We start from the raw sequence: 19,953 nt of genomic DNA on the forward strand, positions 1-19,953 counted from the left end.
GCTTCTTTTGAGTATTCGGAAGAAGCTTCTATACCGGAGCTCGGCGAGGCTATCCTTAGCAGGCAGAGTGGTGGTGGCGAACCAGGTACTGCTTGCCACCATGTGGTACATCACTTCGTGCTTGGCCTTTTCTCGTGCATGTATTGGCCAGGTACAATGTTTGATCCGGAACTTCCTCAAGGCCAAGGTGGCATGGAGAGTGATCATTCAGCCACGTACCAGAGAGGGGCTTGGCCTCATCGATCCTACTATACAGAGCCGTGCCTTGCTGGGCAAGTTGATTGTTAGAGGACTCCTACCTGGTGGTGAGCCTTGGAAGGATTTCCTCTTGGCCCAGATTTTAGCCCGCACTCCGAGCCTTGGAGGCCCCTGGCCGTAGAGTACTAGATGGATCTTCATAGAGATGCGAGTCCGTTGTTTTAGCCTAGCCTTTGAGGACAGATTCACAACCAGTCTACTTCGTGCTTGGGATCATCTCAGGCCAGCCCTCATATAGATTGTTCCAATGGCCTTAAAGGAGCAGCTTTGGCAGCCTTTGGTCTGGAACCCCTTGATCCGTTTACCCAGTGGCCACATGCTCGGGGCCCGATTGCATATATCCTGGGGCGCCTTGAGCATGGAACCAACCAGGTCTCTCGGAGATTGGATTGCACACATGCAGTTACCTCAGGAGGAGCAGGAGAGAGGCCTGACAGGGATCCGGGGTAGAGACAGGCTCAGCATCGACATCGACTTAGCTATTCCTCAGGAGTGGTTGACTCCTATTTCAAACCCGACCCCCCCGGTGTGGCTAGACATGTTTACCAGACACGATATCCTCGTGGCAATCCATGGAGCAGATGAGGACAATGGTCTACTCACTTTTTCTATTGGATCCCATGGCAGACTAGAGAGATCAGAGCACCCCTTGGAGGATTTCAGAGGTTGCACCTTGTAGAGGGTGAGGGTGATTGGTTTTCGAGCACGGGAATGGCACATGGATCTAGCACCGGTCAAGTGGGACTCGGGAGAGTGGACTTGGCATGATCCCACAGATTAGGAGGAGACTCTGGATGCCCCCTTCTTGCATATACAGCGCGGCTTGGCCACAGGATCCAGATGCTTGAGATAGATGGCACACCGGCAGCTGCAGCACACTAGCAGTCTGAGGGCCTATCACAGCGCTTCCTTTTAGATTTTTGGAAGAGGCTTTGGGACAACTTTCAGCCGAGGAAGATCACTCTCTTTCTTTGGCTGGCACACAAGAGTTTGGCGGTCGGTACTTGGCTGGCAGTCGGAGGTCGGTCAGTAGCTTGCCCGAGGTGCAGCCGCCCCCAGGAGTCTCAGCGACATTGCCTTTGGGATTGCCTTAAGGCTCAGCAGATTTGGCAACTGATTCTCCTCATCTTTGCTATGGACAGGGCATTGACCCAGATAATCACTTGGGGTACCGTCGCTTGGGCCACCGAGGCTAGAGTGGTGAGGACTTATGAGGAGGATCAGGGAGGAATAGCCCTTTAGGTCTCCCACCGTCGTATTGCAGCAGTACCCGTCACAGACCCACCAACAGGTGACTGGCGACCAGGCTCATGCGAGAGCAGCTTGGCACATCTGGTGTGCTAGATGCAACGAGGCCATTGAGGGTATCCACACTCCGCCGGCTGAGACCATTGGAAGCATATGGCTCGATATCATTCACACCCTCCGTGGTCAGTGGGGGAAGCTGCAGGGAGGTTCTAACCGCATGCGAAAGCGGCGAGAAGCCTTCTTGAGACATTGGAGACCTGGCCCTTTCCTCACAGATAGAGGCGGTGACCCCATTTGGAATTACAAACCACTTGTGTGGTTGTTTTCCCCCCCTCCCCCTCCCCTTGTATGAGATAGCCTTCTCCTCACAGAGTGGCCAGCCAGAGGAGAAGCATCTTTTCCCCTCCTTTGATCATTTGTTTCCCACCCTTATATGAGGCGAGTTTGTATCTAGCCCGTCGTGGTTGTACTTAGCCCTTTGTGGTTGCTTTTTCTTAACTAATTGAAGAATCTTTTTTTCGAAAAAAAAAGCAATAAAGCCATGGATAGGTCTCTTCATCCACTTCCATCTCTTCTCCACGAGTGCCAAGAGGGCATCGCATCGAGAAGTAGCCTCAAGGGGATCTCAGAATTTTAAAATAAAGAAAGAATATATTATATGAAAAAAAAGAAAGAATAAGTATTTAGATTCATCATTCTATTTTAGTTTATTGAATTATTCTTATTTACCTTGTTAGCATTTACTTTGGATCAAGCTCATCTAAGACTGTGGTGCAATTAATCTTGGCGATGGCCTCTCTCATAAAGTGAGTGAGAAGTCCCATAGTAGCCCCCTCCATGTTTGTCATGCGAAGGGAGTAATCGGAATGAGTATGGCGCGGACTTGGCGCCAGAACTCCTCTCTCAAGCATAGCCGTTGAATGGCTCTTACCTCATCGACACGCGAAAGTATCTCACTTCGTATCCATTCTTGCCATTTCGTCGAAACCATTGTTACCTGGAGCTTAGGCATCACATCATAAAGGCGCTCTGGAAGAAACCACATGTAGGCAAAGCGCGTCGAGGGGGGCTTCTTCATCTCCAAGTCGCTATGATGGCGGAAAATAGCGAGGCCTTGACTTTCTAACTGAAAAAAGTGACAATATGATTGGCTTGTGTCACCACAGGTTTCATCCACTCTAACTTGCCTATGTCCTCCATAAGCAAGTCAAGACAGTGAGAGGCACTAGGAGTCCACACTATGGACTTGAACTCCACCTCAAGCAAAGAGCCCATCTTGCGGCAATTGGACACATTGTCCGTAACCACTTGAACCACATTTTTGGGGCCAATCTACAAGGACGATGGATGTATGAAATTTGAATGAGAATATGGAAAATAAAGGAGACTTGAAAGTTGAAACTTGAGTAAAAGGCAAAGGCTAAAGCTTCAAACTCAAAATTGTATCTCACCTCGGTTATGGTTTATCGAATGTGGCGATAGATGAAATCGCTTGAGGTTTTCTTCCCTACCTTTCTGGCATCCACATCCCGCAAGAAGTAAGTGCCAAGGACAAGATACTAGAATGTTGAGTGTTACATACACTCTGCACTGTAGTGCATGGTGACAAGCTAGCTCATCATCATCAATGCAACATTGTACAGTATTAGTTCCTTTTAGGATGATATTTGTCGTAGCAGTCCAAGTCCCTTAACCCACCTGAAGAGACGCATTCATGCATGTAAAGTCAGTAGAAACCTTAGGGTTTGCATTAGAAAGCATTCTGCATATTGCACATCATTCATTCATGGCATCTAGACCATTGCAGAAACCCGAGATATCATCTAGTATTTATCAGGATATTTACTCGGAATTTTCTAGTATTTTTTCCATCATTTTCAACATTTTATACATAATTTATGCATTTATTGTGGACATGAGCAGTCGGCTAGCCCTGTAACCAGCCGACTAGCTCATCTGGCCCATATAAATAGCTCAGCATGGTATTCATTCATTCATTCATTCATCATAATCAGCAAAAGAGCATTCAAGCGCTTGGAGCCTTCAGCACAAGGAGTATAAAGCGATTGCAGTTTCCAGCCCTCATACGTCAGCGTTTTCCTCCTACAGCCCTAGGCGCATCAACGCATGAGCATTCAGCCACCCTGCATCAGCAAAACGCATCAGTTCAACATTCAGCCACCAGTTTATCTTGCGTTTTCTGCATCCATACAGTTTTCAGCATTTATCTACTCATCGTTTTGCTCTAGCCACTTGGTAAAGGTAAAACGCAGCATTCATAATCATTTACAACATTCATACTCAGTCTAGAACAGTCCCAAACAGCCCCTCTCTCAGCCTCAGCTTTGCATCCCTTCCTCATTCCATTGGGAAGAGTGCATAGGCTCGAGATTGGACATCTTTGGTGCTTCTAGAGCAGTGTACAGTTCAGCCCAACTCTTGGTCTTCAGAGGTCTTGCGTTTGGCTTATCGTCAGTCACACCGTCAGTCTCTTCAAAGATAATAAAGCAAATACTATCTCGGTAACGTGATAGGGGACTCTTCAGTGGGTAATTCGGGACCCCATACGGTGCACAGTTCTCATGATTGTATACTCCATGCATATAGCTTTGCATTCTCCTAGTAATAGAGCTCCATCCCCTGCACACCCAGATTCAGCTTTTTTATTCAGTACTTTTTCATTTTGTTGGGATGACAGAGGATACCCCATACAGGTACTCCGATTTGTCTCATAGGCCGAGTTCGGTCTTTTGGAAGACGTTAATAAAATCTTTCTTTCTTTCTTTCTTTCTCTCTCTCTCTCAAATCTCTGAAAAGTTTGAAGTCTTAAAGTGGATTGCTAAACTCGCGAAACTCAGGATACAGAAGGCGGTGTGAGCATTTGTGTGACAGGTTCCTCCAATACGAATACTTCCATTGCATGCTACATTCGTATCAGATTCATCTTGTCCACACACACCGTATCCTAGCGTGAGGGCATCGTTGGATGGTCAGATTGCGTTCTGGCACGACCACCGACTTCAGCATCATGTCTATAGAGGACAGTACCCATTAGCCGGAAGAAGTCTCCCTCGAAGGAGACCTTGCTCTTCCGACTACAGCAAACACCATAGCTCTTCTTAGAACTCAGAACCAACTGCTCATGGAGCGTCTCCAACTCTTGGAGGCAACAGCAGCACATCCTCCTCCGCCTCCGGCAGTCCCCGACTACATCTCCCTCTTCTTTCAGATGGAACAACAAAGAAGAGAAGACAAGACCAGACGCAGAGAAGAAAAAGCAGAAGTAGAAGCAAGAAAACAACAAGAAAAAGCAAAAAGACAAGACTATGAGGAAGCCCAATGCAGGATCGACGAAGACCGACGTCAGGTTGAACTGGCTGCTCGGGAGCACCAACGAGAGCTCGATCGAGAACGTATGTTACTCGAGCACCGAAGGGAAAAGGAGGCCATTCATCTTAGATACCAGCAACTCTCTTCAGCTTCCCCCGCCTCAGGTGCCACCAGCCAGCAGTCCGCAGCATCAACTACCGTCATTCATAGTCAACCAAATTTCAGTGAGTATGTTGGTAAGTGTGATCATTTAGCAATTAATTAGTTTATTCATCAATTTACTGCTCATTTTCCGTTAGCTAGGATCACAGATCCTCAGGATAGAGTCCACGTGGCGGCTCCCCATCTCACTGGTGAGGCAGTCACTTGGTGGCAGCATTGGTCTAATCTTCATACAGACCAGACCACAGGTGTCAGCTTTTAGCTGGGATACATTTGTCCACGACCTAAAGACCAGATTCCTCCCGCCCCAGTACATGACTGGTCTGGCAGATGAGTTCTATGGACTTAGACAGAACGGATCCCCAGTGCTTCAGTTTTTCGGAAAGGTTATCACTTTAGCATAGCAGTCAGGGCTATCTGTGCAGGCCAAGATGGAGCAATTCATTCGTGGATTGGATCCTAACATTCGGTTCACAGTTCGCAACTTTGAACCCAATACATATGACCGGGCTTTGACTCTCGCTCAGAATGAAGAAATGAAGATGAACGTAGGCAAGCCCAAACAATCATTACAGTCCAGTAGCAAACCGCAATCGGGGAAGGGTAATTCGTCTTCTAAAGACACTAAGACAGACAACAGTCCTAGCTCTACTTCAGGGAGTAAGGAACCCAAGCCTAAGAAGACCCTTGAGGAAAAGGCCAAAGCAGGCATCACTAGAGGCTATCTTTCTCCAGAGGAGCAAAGATAATATCAGTCAGAAAACCAATGTTTTTTTTGTCATACCATTGGGCATGGTAAGAAGGATTGTCCAAAAAGGCAAGCGGAGCAAGCCTCCAAAGAGCCTTCTGCCACAGTTATCGCAATATTGAAAGTGGAACTGGTAGCCGTCAAGAACACCGAGAAGGAAGAAGGGGAGATCAATGAGAACACTCTCACGGCCATCAAAGAAGAGATCTCCAAGGAGATCACAAAGGACATGGAGGGAAAACTCGAAGCCAAGCAGTCAGGATGGGTTGAGGTGGTGAAGAAGAACATCCGCAAAGAAGTGAGGGAGGAGACTCAAAGGGAAGAACATCAAATCATTCACACCACCATTGAGGAGGAGAAGATGAGGCATGCCCGCCGCCTCAACATTCGAGTCACAGGTATAGCCGAGACACCCAACTCCACTCCCGAGAAAGATGGACAGCTTCTATGCATGAAGCTAGGCTACAGGGAAGAGGACCCTCTCCCCTTCACAAAAGCATGGAGAGCCGGGAAAGACTCAACACGCAAGCGAGCCCTCATCCTACAGTTTGCAAGAGAGACGGAGAGGGTCACCTTCATGAGGAAGAGGGTCATACTACGAGGCTTAGAGGGAGCTCCTATTTTCTTGGATGATGATCTCACAAGGATGCAGCTAGAGCATAGGAGAGCTTGCATGCCACGAGTCTTACACGCGAGGAGAGAAGGCAAGAAGGCCATCTATCGAGATGGTCGGGTCATCATTGATGGCCGGCCCATGGATTAGCGGTTTGGGGCCTATGGGACACAGACAAGGCCACTGACAAAGATACACATGGCAATATGGAACTGTAATGGTTCACTATGGGTGCAGCCTGGACGACTCGAGCATGTTATGGTGGGGAGAGACATCATACTTCTGACAGAGACACATCAGAGCCCAGAGAGAGGGCTACCTCGAGTAGAGGGATTCCAGTGGGAGTTAGCATACAGGAGGACCACACGCGAGGGTACCTCGAGAGGGTCGGGGGGGGGGGGGGGGGTAGCAGTTCTATTCAGACGGGAGCTACAGGGGAGACTGAGAGTGGTAGCATAGGATCCAGAGGCCAGATACATGTGGATCAGCTTACAGCTCTCACAGGACAGGGTTATATACATAGCCCTATGTTACTTTCCTCCATCAGGATCCTCATATGTCATTACAGAGGACATGCCACAAGAGGAGGAGACAGGAGCCTCGCCATACACTTGTCTGTCAGAGGAGATTATGCATTATTCTACACTAGGAGAAGTATTTCTTACGGGTGACCTCAATGCCCACACACAGAGCAGATAGTGTGAGGTGTATGACTATGATGACATGGAGATCCTCCACCCTATGGATCCAGAGGAGATAGGGGCTAGTCAGGCATCAGAGGACACTGGACCAGACAGAGGACATTATGGGGACCACTTACTAGAGTTGGGAGCTAGGTATCGTCTCGTTATTTATAATCAGGAGGGCTGACATGCTTCCCACATGGGGGTCATACACGGACCGGAGGCACAGTGGTAGACTACATCATGGGGTCTTTGGAGGCGTCACAGCTTGTCACCTCATTCTCCATCCCACCTCGTCCTATTGGGGCAGATCATACATACTTGGCATTTTCACTAGCCGGATCACCGGTATCGCCAACCCCCCACATACCGACGCCACACACTACCATCTACTTCACACATGACATGGCAGACATATACACTGGCAGAGTAGAGGATGGGCTCCTACTCATGGATCCCTTGGCACCTATGGATACCATTACAGCCTAGCTGGCATCACTCCTACACACGGCTGCATTACGGAGCTTCCCACATCGTGTCCACTCAGGAGAGCTTGCGAGATCTGGGACTATGTCCCAGAACAGATGGTATGATGACGAGTGTAGAGCCCTATACTCACGGCTCCGCATGCAGAGAGCCTTGGGATCCATCACAGAGCAGGAGTCGAGGAGAGAGATGAGGAGACTTACTTGCCGCAAAAGGCGGGCCTTCGCAGAGATACAGGAGCTAGAGATCTTCCATTTCTTCATGAGTAGAGATAGCCCTATCTCATGGCGGCACTTCAGAGAACCCCGAACACCGACACCCATTGCAGATCCACAGACATGGCACACATATGCAGAGGGCCTATACCGCACCCCACAGTAGCCACCTATACCTCAGCCACAGGAGCCTCGACCTACCACAGCTAGCTTCTTTACCCACTCGATGGTAAAGGAAGCTATCCGCCGCCTACAGCATGGACGGGCCGCCGACCATATGAGCCTACAGGGTGAGCATCTCATATATGCAGTAGATTCTTTGGCTCCTTTTCTTGCACACCTGTTTAACAGGGCACTAGCAGAGGGTTTGCCTGCGGAGTGGACGATGCACACCATTGTGCCGATCCACAAAACAGGGGATATGCTCGATCGGAGCAACTACAGGACGGTTATGGTTGGCCACGTGTTGGCCAAACTCTACGGTGCAGTGTTGGAGCAAGAGCTTAGCTTATATGCTGAGCGAGCAGGTTTACGCTCATCAGGGCAAGCAGGCTTCAAGAGAGCTTTCTCTACCACTGACCATGTATTCACTTTGAGATGTATGATTGATCAAGCCAGAGTGAGGAAGAGAAAGCTCTATTGCTGCTTTGTGGATTTCCGCAAGGCATTTGACACAGTACCACGAGAGAGGCTCTTTCAGCGCCTGCAGTCTCTTGGCATACCAGCAGATATGACATGGGGCATCTATGCATTATATGAGCAAGTTTTTGGGCGAGTCAGATGCCCAGGAGGTATATCCGGGACTATTGCTAGCACCATTGGTGTGAAGTAAGGATGCCCACTTTCCCCCACGCTATTTGGGTTATACATTGATTAGGTGTGGCTGACTTCATTACACGGGGAGGCAGAGATGGAGTTGATCTAGCAGGTACCTCAGTACATATTATGCTTTATGCTGATGATATTGTATTAGTGTCTGAGTCTCCAGGAGGTCTACAGCAGCATCTACATGCACTCGATGATTTCTGCACACAGAGAGGTCTTACTGTGAACCTTGGGAAAACCAAGGTTATGGTCTTTCATACATCGAGACAGGGCAGGAGTCAGCTGACATTCACTCTCACAGGACGCCAGGTGGAGGTGGTGACATCATACGTGTACCTAGGGGTTACCTTCTCTGTAGCAGCCACGCACTTCACCATGGGTTCAACAGCCAGAGCTAGATTGACATGGAGATATGCAGCATTGGCTATGCTAGAGAGACAGCGCCACTAGGCGCATTTTCAGGAGCCCTGGACGAAGGGGTGGCTATTTGACACATTAGTCACACCGGCACTGATGTATGGAGCAGCGGTATGGGCGCCAGGCCTTGCTACCCATTGGTGGACACAGATAGAGAGACCACAAGCCCTCATGATGGCACGCATGATACGCAGCAAACCGTCAGTACCTCATGACATTATCCGAGCAGAGTTTGTTGCGCCTCCTATGATGGTAGAGGCCATATTCGAGACTATATGCTAGACAGATTCAGAGAGATGCCACAGACAGATTGTCATACAGAGCTTTTGAGGCATCTAGACAGCTGGCTTAGGCAGGAGACAGAGGATCATGGTATGCATTGGTCACACATTGGTTCTCACAGCATGGCCTAGACATGGATCATCTACCACCATTCCAGTATGACAGGGATGCACCACATATCCGTCTCTCTTATAGTGAGAGGAACAGAGTATTGAGACAGGACCTATGGCAGCTCTATACACGAGAGACATGGATATCGCCTACACAGCCTCTTCCACCAAAGATGCTATACTATAGAGATCACTTCATGAGTATCACTGATGATGGATTTATAGAGAGGCCTAGATACATGGAGGGCTTTTTACCACACGGCTCCCGTGGCTATTGGTTAGCTTAGAGTTTCATCACATCGATTGGAGATCGAGACTGGCAGAGCAGCACGGATCCCCTAAGAGGAGAGGGTATGCAAATTGTGGAGAGAGGAGGTGGAGAGTGAGGAGCATTATGTATGCAGATGCAAAGCATATACAGCCATCAGAGAGAGATATCCCATTTTATTCAGAGAGCCACATTCCCTACGCCAGATCTTTGAGGCAGCAGACCAGCGCATACTGGGGAGATTCATTCTAGACATACAGCGTCACAGAGAGACATCATTATAGGCTCATACAGCTCCAGAGGGGGGACGACAGACACAGATTACTACATTTTTTTAGAGATCCATCCCACTCCCAGCCCCTACACAGCAGGGAATTACTCTCCAGAGAGCAGAGACACTCAGAGCCCGGAGGAGATAGAGGACACCTGGCTTTCGGACACCACGACTATACCAGAGAGAGAGGACAGAGATCAGAGCTCAGTTTCACAGAGGGTGCGGAGCGACTGGCTCGCTTCAGAGCAGACCCAGGCATGTTTTTCAGGGAGCTGTGGACACCCCCTTCATTGATGCATACCATTTTATACCCCCAGTATGGTACAGGATGGAGCTAGCTAGGTTGCATATCATGATTGTATACTCCATGCATATAGCTTTGCATTCTCCTAGTAGTAGAGCTCCATCCCCTCCCCTCCACTCATTGTACTTATTGCACACCCAAATTCAGCTTTTTTTTAAGTTCAGTACTTTTTTATTTTGTTGGGATGACAGAGGATACCCCACACAGGTACACTGATTTGTCTCATAGGCCAAGTTCGGTCTTTTGGAAGACGTTAATAAATCTTTCTTTCTTTCTTTCTTTCTCCTCGCCACTCTCTCTCTGTCTCTCACAGGCAGAGATTACGAGACTTATCAGGCAGGACTTGACTCAGCTGGACACTAGGAGGACATGGATACAGCCAACACACAAGCTTGGTACGAAGATGGCTTTCTATAGAGATCATCTTCTATGGCTTTCTATAGAGATCATATTCTCCAGCTCACGGAGGATGGGTTTGTGATTAGACCCAGCTACATGGATACTCATCTTTCTCATGGGGTACGAAGATGGCTTTCTATAGAGATCATCTTCTCCAGCTCACGGAGGATGGGTTTGTGATTAGACCCAGCTACATGGATACTCATCTTTCTCATGGGATACGGTGTGCTATTGTTTAGATGCGCACATCCTCACACCAGCTAGAGATTGAGACTGGCAGATTCAGAGTAGTATATTATGAGATACAAGGCCGTTTTCACTGCCTGTTCAGAGAGGGTTTCGGACCACTTTCCAGAGCCATGAGATACCAGGATCAGAGATGCCTCGGATTATACTTGCTGGAGCTACGTAGCCATAGAGAGGGCCTCTTGAGAGGGAGGGGATCAGAGAGGGAGAGACACCTACAGAGGCAGATTACAGACTTCTTTCGACCAGAGATTGAGCAATCAGGCCAACAGGCATTGTAGCTAACCCCAGAGTATAGCCGCACCAGAGGTACACTGATTGATCGGGCTATAGAGCTGGGGCGGTCCAGGTGCCCCAAGATGAGAGGCCCATCCCGACACCAACAGAGAATACAACAGAGGATCAGGACCATCCTAGCACGGCATGGGAGATGTCCAGTCAGAGTACTCACCATGGAGAACATTGAGGATATCCACCATCGACCGATGAGAGACATCTTTGGATAGTGATGTATATGATGCTTACCTTTGTTGCTGGAGTTTTCCTTCCCAGATGTTATCCATTAGGAACTCCTAGTACCTTAGTTTTCCTCATAGTTGTTGTTTCAGTTTCAGTTAGTTGTTTAGTTGTTTTAGCTTTTCTTACACAGACATTGTATCAGATCCACCAATTGTTGTAACCTTTTTGGTCTCATAGGTCATTTTGGATGATGAGATATGCCATGGACATTATTGTACCACTTTGGTCTCATAGGCCCATTGGGTCTTTAGTACACGCTTAATATCTCTCTCTCTCTCTCTCTCTCTCTCTCTCTCTCTCTCTCTCTCTCTAGACTCTCTCCCCCACAAGGCTCTCTCTGCTACCCCTCCTCGGACCCTTACACACAAGCTGAAATTTTATTCTTATTGTGCTTGAATTTTGAAATATATTTTGAAACTCTCAAGTCGTGACTCGTCTTGAGATTTCTCCATTTTCTTGATTTCTTTTTGTGCACATGCCATAGATGCCTCGTGCACCGAGTTCCGTATGGGCAAGGCACACCATCATTCAAGGCACACCCAACACCCCAGGTGTCGGTCGCTCCAACACACGCGTGTGGAAGTGCTTATATTGTGGAGGAATATTTACTAGCACATCCACTTGTGTTATTTACATGTTGGCCAAGTTACGGGAGGCGGCATTGGATCATGTTCATTGATGAATCTTCAAACTTCATATTTCAAAAGTTTGTAAGTATATATATCGGGAGCAAGGTTCACTACGTTTGGAATCTTTTCAGCATGTTTTCCAAACGTACTGTACGTATCGTTCACTATGTTTGGAACCACCTTGCTTCTGCTCCTCCGCCTGGTTCTCTCAGGCGATCTTCCAGAGTTTCAGGGAAACAAATTCATGAGGGTAACATGTTTATTAACTATGCTCTTATGTCCTCTATCATTCATGGTTCTTCTGATCCTACTTCTGCGGACGAGGCTCTTTCACATGCGCCATGGCGTCGTGCTATGTAGGCAGAGCTGGATGCTATTGAACGGAATGACACTTGGACTTTGGTGCCTAGGCCACTGCAGCGTAAGGTGATTGGTGTACGCTGGATCTTCAAATCGAAGTTCCGAGAGCTGATGGCAACTTGGACAAGCACAAGGCGAGGTTGGTTGCCAAGGGTTATGCTCAGTGCCCTGGAGTCAACTTTGATGAGACCTTCGCTCCGACGGCTCGAATGACTACCATCCGCACTGTTCTTGCTCTTGCAGGACATCATAGATGGCCTGTATTCCAAATGGACGTCAAGTCGGCTTTCCTAAATGGAGAGCTTACACAGGAGGTTTATGTTGATCAGCCGTTGGGATTTGTTATTCCAGGCAAACAGGATCAGGTGTACCGGCCAAAGAAAGCTTTATATGGTTTGAAGTAGACTCCGCAAGCTTGGTACTAGCGAATTGATGAGTTCTTTCAGAAGCTCAACCTGCGCTGTAGATTCGAACCTTTATATCCTCCTTGAGAGGGGGTTGATTGTTATCATTGTGGTCTATGTTGATGACCTTATCTTTACAGGTTCTTATTCTATGAGGATCCGTTCGATCATGGATGCTTTGGAGACAGAGTTTGAGATGACGGATCTTGGTCTTCTGCATTATTTTCTTGGCTTTGAGATTTGGCAGACGCCGAAGGACATTTTCTTCTCTCAGCAGAAGTGTACTTGGGAGATACTTGATAGATTTCAGATGACTGCAAATCAATATCTTCTCCTATGGATACTAGTGAGAAGCTTTCTCTTCTTGATGCTTCTCTAGGGATTGATCAGGGACAGTATCGGGTTCTAGTTGGTTGTTTGGTTTGGTTGACCTACTCCTGATTGGACGTGTGTTTCGCAACCAACTTATTGAGTTCTTTCTCATCCAAACCCCGTCAGCAGCATTGGCGGTGTGCTCTTAGAGTTCTTCGGTACTTGTGTGGCACTCTGGACTTTGGCATCTTCTATGGCCAAGGATGCACTCTTCTTGGATGGTTTGATTCAGATTGGGTTGGAGATCCAAATACGTGGCGTTCGACCACCGGTTGTGTTTTTTCACTTGGGTCTGGAGTCATTTCATGGAGCAGTAAAAAGCAGCCTACTGTGGCGCTTTCCTCGCCAAAGGCGGAGTATCGTGCGGTTTGTTATGCCGCATGTGAGGCGATTTGGTTGTGGAGATTATTGGGGGAGTTTGGTTGTCCTCCTACCGGATCTACTCTTCTTTGGTGTGACAATCAGAGTTGCATCACCATCGCCAAGAACCCTGTGTTTCATGCTCGCACGAATTACATTGAGATACAGTATCACTATGTTCATGAATGGGTTCTTGCTGGAGATTTGCGTTTGGAGTATTGTCCTTCAGCGGAGAATGCAACAGATTTGTTCACCAAGCCGGTTTCTCAAGCTTCCTTGGCTCCTCATCTTCGGCTTCTCGGAGTATGTTTAGCATTTGGTGCTGAGAGGGGGTGTTAGCACATTCATCCCCAGTTTTTGCTCATATTTGGTGTCTCCTTTTGGTCCCTTTTCATGGCCCTTGGTTGTGGGTTGGCCACCCTATTTTTGTACATTTTTTTGGCATTTTTCCCAAGTCGGGTACCTCATGCCCAGTCGGCCAGTTGCTGCATGTCCAGTCGGCCAGGTTCAGATGTCCAGTCAGGCAGCCCCTCTTACCTATAAATAGGTGGGCTTGCCTCCCTCTTTTCTCATAGTCTAGTCTTCCTTTTGCTCCCTCGCTTATTAGACTGTTTATGTCTCTTGCTTGGGACTGTATCACTTTAGTATATTCAGCATAGTTGCTTCATATCTCTCTTTCTCTTGCACTCTCTCTCAGCACACTCTAGTGCTTGTTTGCTTCCGCTTTGTGCACTCATTCATTAGAGAGGATGGAACACCCATACTTCACCCATCCCGCTCGGATGGACTCGAGGGTCTTGTTGATTCTCTCCTTTTCTTCATCAAGTGCCTTTGTGCGCATGTCGTTGTAGGTGATACCATGCGAAGGGCCATGGCATGGTCCTATTTTGGCAATGGCCCTCACCATCATTTGCCATTGAGGAGTTTTAAGGACACGAAATGCGAGATTGCACTCAATGACTGTGCGTGCAATCTCCACATTTGCCTCTTGTTGCTTTGCTCGGACCCAAGAGAGAGAGGTCACATTCGCTCCAATGGTGCCTCCAAGAGTGGCTTGCCTCTTGTGTGGAACCTCAAACTCACTTGATCTCTTTGATGAGGGGTTGGAGTTGGTCAACGGGGAGAAGAATGCAGAGAAGGATGAGGAGGATGTATCCTTTGCCGGCGGGAGGACGTCATCTTGAGCGTCGGCAATGGCGGGGGAGACTCTTCCACGATCACTTGATTTGCCAAGCAAGGATTACTTCTTCACAATGCCATCGGAAATGTCTTTTGGGGGAGGCTTGAGAGTTGGGGAAGAGGGAGAAGCTTGGGGGGAAGGCTTGATGGCAAGATGTGCAAGAAGCCTAGTGGCACTACCAGTGTAGACCTTGCCACAATACTCGCAAGTCCACTTCCATGCCCCCGACTTCCCCTCGTTCTTCTCATGGGTAATGGCATGCAAAGTAAAGGCTTCGTGCTTTCTCTCATGGTGAAGAGAGGTCCCGGGAGAAGGAAAGGGAGAGGGAGGGAGATGCTTGAGGAAGAGGGAGGGAGAGGCTTGAGGAGGAGGGGAAGGCTTGAGAAAGAGAGAGAGGCTTAAAAGTTGGGGAAGAGGGACAAGCTTGAGGGGGAGGCTTGAGGAAGAGGGAGATGCTTGAGAGAGCCTAGAGGGGAGAGAGGCTTGAGCCTTGAAGGAAAGCTCAAGGGAGAGGATAGAACTTAAGCAATGAGCATGTTACATGCACTTTGCACTGTAGTGCATGGTGATAAACTGGCTCATCATCATCAGTGCAACATTGTACAGTATTAGTTCCATTTAGGATGATATTTGTCGTACGCCGTGATCCCATTGTAATCCTCAGTCCAAGATAAGTCAAGCACGAGCTGCGTAGGTCATTCTCAGCCATAGCAAGTCAGTCAGTCAGTCAGTCAATCTAAGTCCCTTAACCCACTTAAAGAGACACATTCATGCACATATAGTCAGTAGAAACCTTAGGGTTTGCATCAGAAAGCATTCTGCACATTGCACATCATTCATATATTGCATCTAGACCATGGCAAACATCCCAGATATCATCTAGTATTTATCAGGATATTTACTAGGATTTTTCTGGTATTTTTCCCATCATTTTCAGCATTTTTCACATCATTTAGGCATTTATGGTGGACACGAGCAGTCGGCCAGCTCAGTAGCCAGCCGACTGGCTCATGGTGTCCATATAAATAGAGTACTTGCATATTCAGCCATTCATTCATCATATTCAGCAAAGGAGCATTCAAGCGCTTGTCATCCTCAGCACTAGGAGCATAAGCAATTACAGTTTCAACCATCTTCTCTTAGCGTTTTCCTCCTACAGCAATAGGTGCATCAACGCATGAGCATTCAGTCATCTTGCATCAGCAAAACGCATCAGTTCAGCATTCAGCCTACAGTCCACCTTGTGTTTTCTGCATCCATATAGTTTCAGCATTCATCATCTCATCGTTTTTTTCCAGCCACTTGGTGAAAGTAAAACGCAGCATTCATATTCATTTTCAGCATTCATACTCAGTCTAGAACAATCCCAAACAACCCCTCTCTCAGCCTAAGCTTTGCATCCCCTTCTCGTTCCATTGGAAAGAGTGCAAAGGCTCGAGATTGGACATCTTTGATGCTTCTACAACAGTGTACAATTCAACCCAACACTTGGTCTTCAGAGGTCTTTCGTTTGGCTTATCTCGTCAGTCACACTGTCAGTCTCTTTAAAGATAATAAAGCAAATACTATCTCGGTAACGGGATAGGGGGTTCTTCAGTGGGTAATTCGGGACCCCATATGGTGTACAGATCTCATCTCTCTCTCATATCTCTTTAAAGCTTGAAGTCTTAAAGTGGATTGCTAAACTCGCGAAACTCAGGATACAGAAGACGGTGTGAGCATTTGTGTGACAGGTCACAGGATCATCCAATACGAATACTTCCGCTGCATGTTACATTGGTATCAGATTCAGCTTGTCCACACACACCGTATCCTAGCGTAAGGGCATCCTTGGATGGTCAAATTACGTTCTGGCACGACCACCGACTTGAGCATCATGTCTACAGAGGAGAGTACCCATCAGCTGGAAGAAGTCTCCCCCGAAGGAGACCTTGCTCTTCCAACTACAGCAGACACCATAGCTCTTCTTAGAGCCCAGAACCAGTTGCTCATGAAGCGTCTCCAACTACAGCAGACACCGTAGCTCTTCTTAGAGCCCAGAACCAGTTGCTCATGAAGCGTCTCCAACTCTTGGAGGCAACAGTAGCACGTTCTCCTCCACCTCCGGCAGTCCCCAACTACAGCTCCCTCTTCTTTCACATGGAACAACAAAGAAGAGAAGACGAGGCCAGACGGAGAGAAGAAAAAGCAGAAGCAAAAGCAAAAGCAAGATAACAACAAGAAAAAGTAGAAAGACCGGACTATGAGGAAGCCCAACGCAGGATCGACGAAGACCGGCGTCAGGCTGAACTCGCCGCTCGGGAGCACCAACGAGAGGGGAGGGTTGAGCAACGAGCACTTGTGAGAACGGGATTGGGGGAGGGGCTATTATATAGATAATAGAATGAGACTCAAGCAAAGACTAAAGCCTAAAATAGTCCCAAAAAAACACCCAAGAAACGGCTCCCAAAACGGCGCCCAAAGCAATCAAAAACGATAGAAAAATGGCAAAAAAAAAAACGAAAAAAAAGACGGGGAAAAAAATGGTCAACTGGGATTCGATCATACCGCCACTCTACGGAACAGTACCGTACGTATCAACCATATTGAATCGTACCTCTTGGGTGGTGCGTGAATCAGGTGCCACTATGGTTGGGATCTGTGTGGGAGTTGGGTTCACCATCGAAGCCGTGGAGACTAGGGTGGTAGTTTGCAGAGTGGTATTCTTCTTTGGACAATCCTTAGAAGTGTCCTTTTGTGCGTCAAAAGAAACACCTACCCTCCTCCTTTTACTGAGTTGTCTCTTTGGCACATAGTTTCTCACCCCTAAGCTTTCTGGTTTGAAGTAAGCTTGAGCGCATTGGTCGAGCTCTTGGAGCCAGAAGCTTCCGTGCTTTGTCCTAGGAAAGACCTCGTCTGGTTCTGGTCGTTTTTTCCCCAAGGCAGGTGCCTTGGGAATTGAAGGTTGGGAAGTCTTGGGCTTTCCGCCATTGTATGTCATTTGAGCACTCTGCGCAAGCAAGAGTTCATCCTCGAAGGTGGCTACCCGAAACATACGCACTTCCCACTAGATTTGTGTGTCAAGGCTATAAAGAAACTGCTCTTTGTTGTTCTTGTCTGATATGCCCAATTGCAAACATAGGTTCGAAATTTTATTAGCAATTGCAGGACTGGTTGTGCGTTTTGACGCATCCCTTGAACTCGTCTTCGAGTTGCTCAAGATAATGGGGTGGTAAAAACCGCCACTTAAGATCGAGGACAAACTCATCCCAGACATAAGCTGCCATACCTAATCTAGTGTGGGCATGAGTCCATTGGGTCCATGGAATGGCCTCATCTTCCAAATACCAACTATCTAAGAGTATCATTCTTTCTAGCTACAGCAAAATAAGCTTCAAATTGATGCAGCCAGGAATAAAGGGTTGTGGGGTTGAGTTTAGTTTATTCTCTCCGGAGGATGACTAATGTGTACAATAAGGCAAATCTGTGGATTAGAAGATCTGTTCTTGACCTGCACTTTTCACCTTGGCTGTAGCACTCCCCTTGGCTGTCCTGGCCCTTGAACTGCAGCAACCCTTTGTGAATTATGAGATGAATGATTGGATTTATGCTCTTCCTATTTATATGTCTGAGCTGGGAATGTCAAATCCGAGCCATATGATACAAAATGGGGGGTTGAGAGAGTAATCAGTAACGTCTACGAAGTTGACCAGAAGTGATACAATGGTACCATGGAGAGAGCAGTTGAATTGATAGGATCTGTAGTTATAAGGCTTCGATTATTAGAACCTAATTGTATTGGGATTCTCTGTACACATGCAGGCGCTTGCAAACACACATGCCCCCCCCCCCCCCCCCCCCCGCGCCCTCTCCAAGAAAAAAAAAGCAACAACTTTGTAGCACACGGTTTGTTGCTCAATTCATCATTCTGTATCTCTTTACATGCTTTTCATCCTTATACTTGCTTCTTATTTTTGCAGGCCACGCATGGCATGCGCCAATCGCGGTTTTGCCTTAATCCTGCTGGTGATACTCCTTCTTCTTGCAGACTTTTTGATGCAATAGTCAGCCACTGCGTGCCTGTCATAGTCAGTGACAGGGTGGAGTTGCCATTTGAAGATGAGCTCAATTACCAGGAGTTTTGCTTGTTTTTTTCTGTCCAAGAAGCATTGACGCCAGGTTACATGCTGAAAATTTTGGAGAATTTTCCAAAGAAAAGATGGCTAAGGATGTGGAGCAAGTTGAAGCTCATGGCCCACCATTTTGAATATCAACATCCATCGATGAAAGATGATGCCGTTGATATGATGTGGAAACAGGTGCAGCGGAAGCTGCCATTCGTGAGGTTGGCCGTTCACAGGTCCAAGAGGTTGAAGATACCTGATTGGTGGCACTGGTGAAGGAGCTTTGATTCGAATCTTCATGCTACAACTGTTATGAAGTGTTAGACTTACTACGGCCCATGGGCACAGCTAGATCCTTGTACGATGTCCAAATATTGACAACATGAAGGGCCCAACATTCTCCTCTCTGCTTTTCCAACTGGCAGCAAGCGGCAGACAGCATGTGTGTACTTTCTAGATTCCCATGGCTCTCGTAACATCTATCAAATGTGGATGTCTGCTCTTGTACAAAAGATGCATCATTGTTTACAACTTCAGCTGTATATGCCCCATGTACCTCATTAGAGGGCCATGCCACATGTTAATAAAGGGTCCATCCTATATTATAATGGTTTATGTAAGAATACCTAATTTTTTTCTAATTGCTATGATAGATGTGCGAATTTGAGCAGAAAGGTTTTTTATGGTACCCATGAACTTTCTAGCCTAGGCCAGAACTTTTCAAATAAAATTTGTGTTTTGGTGCCCAGCTCTTAAAGATAGGGCTGAGAAAGCTATTCTCGTGTAATCTTACTCTGCAGGATTCCAACAGAGAGCTGCCAACTTCTAGAGCAACCCAACTCAAGAGAGCCAATTGGTTCTTGCCATGTGTGCCTCTCAAGCTCCTCCTGAGAAAGTTTTATTAAACATCTGCAAAAGACCCAACGGGTGACCAAAAGTGATACAAGAGCTGCCCACTTCTACCCAACTCAAGAGAGCCAACTGGTTCTTGCCATGTGTGCCTCTCAAGCTCCCTCTCAGAAAGTTTTATTAAACATCTGCAAAAGACCCAATGGGTCTGTGAGACCAAAAGTGATACAAGAGTTCCATGTGGTACTGGCCCATGGATAGAGACCAACGAAACTGAAAAAACTCAGATCCACGCATTGGCCACTGATG

At 47.4% G+C, this 19,953-nt stretch overlaps 1 protein-coding gene across 1 annotated transcript in view; it reads left to right on the forward strand.

Moving 5' to 3' along the window:
- Window positions 1-19,400, forward strand: part of LOC147641793 (putative arabinosyltransferase ARAD1) — a 33,283-nt gene extending 13,883 nt beyond the window's left edge. The window contains exon 5 of the mRNA XM_086799734.1: window positions 18,652-19,400. Within this exon, the coding sequence (XP_086655860.1) occupies window positions 18,652-19,071 (420 nt within the window). The 3' untranslated portion in view covers window positions 19,072-19,400. The remainder of the gene's footprint in view (window positions 1-18,651) is intronic.
- The last annotated feature ends 553 nt before the right edge of the window (window positions 19,401-19,953 follow it).

This window comes from Cibotium barometz, chromosome 1 (genome assembly GCF_041138505.1).
Source record: "Cibotium barometz isolate CiBa-2024 chromosome 1, ASM4113850v1, whole genome shotgun sequence".
NCBI lineage: Eukaryota > Viridiplantae > Streptophyta > Polypodiopsida > Cyatheales > Cibotiaceae > Cibotium > Cibotium barometz.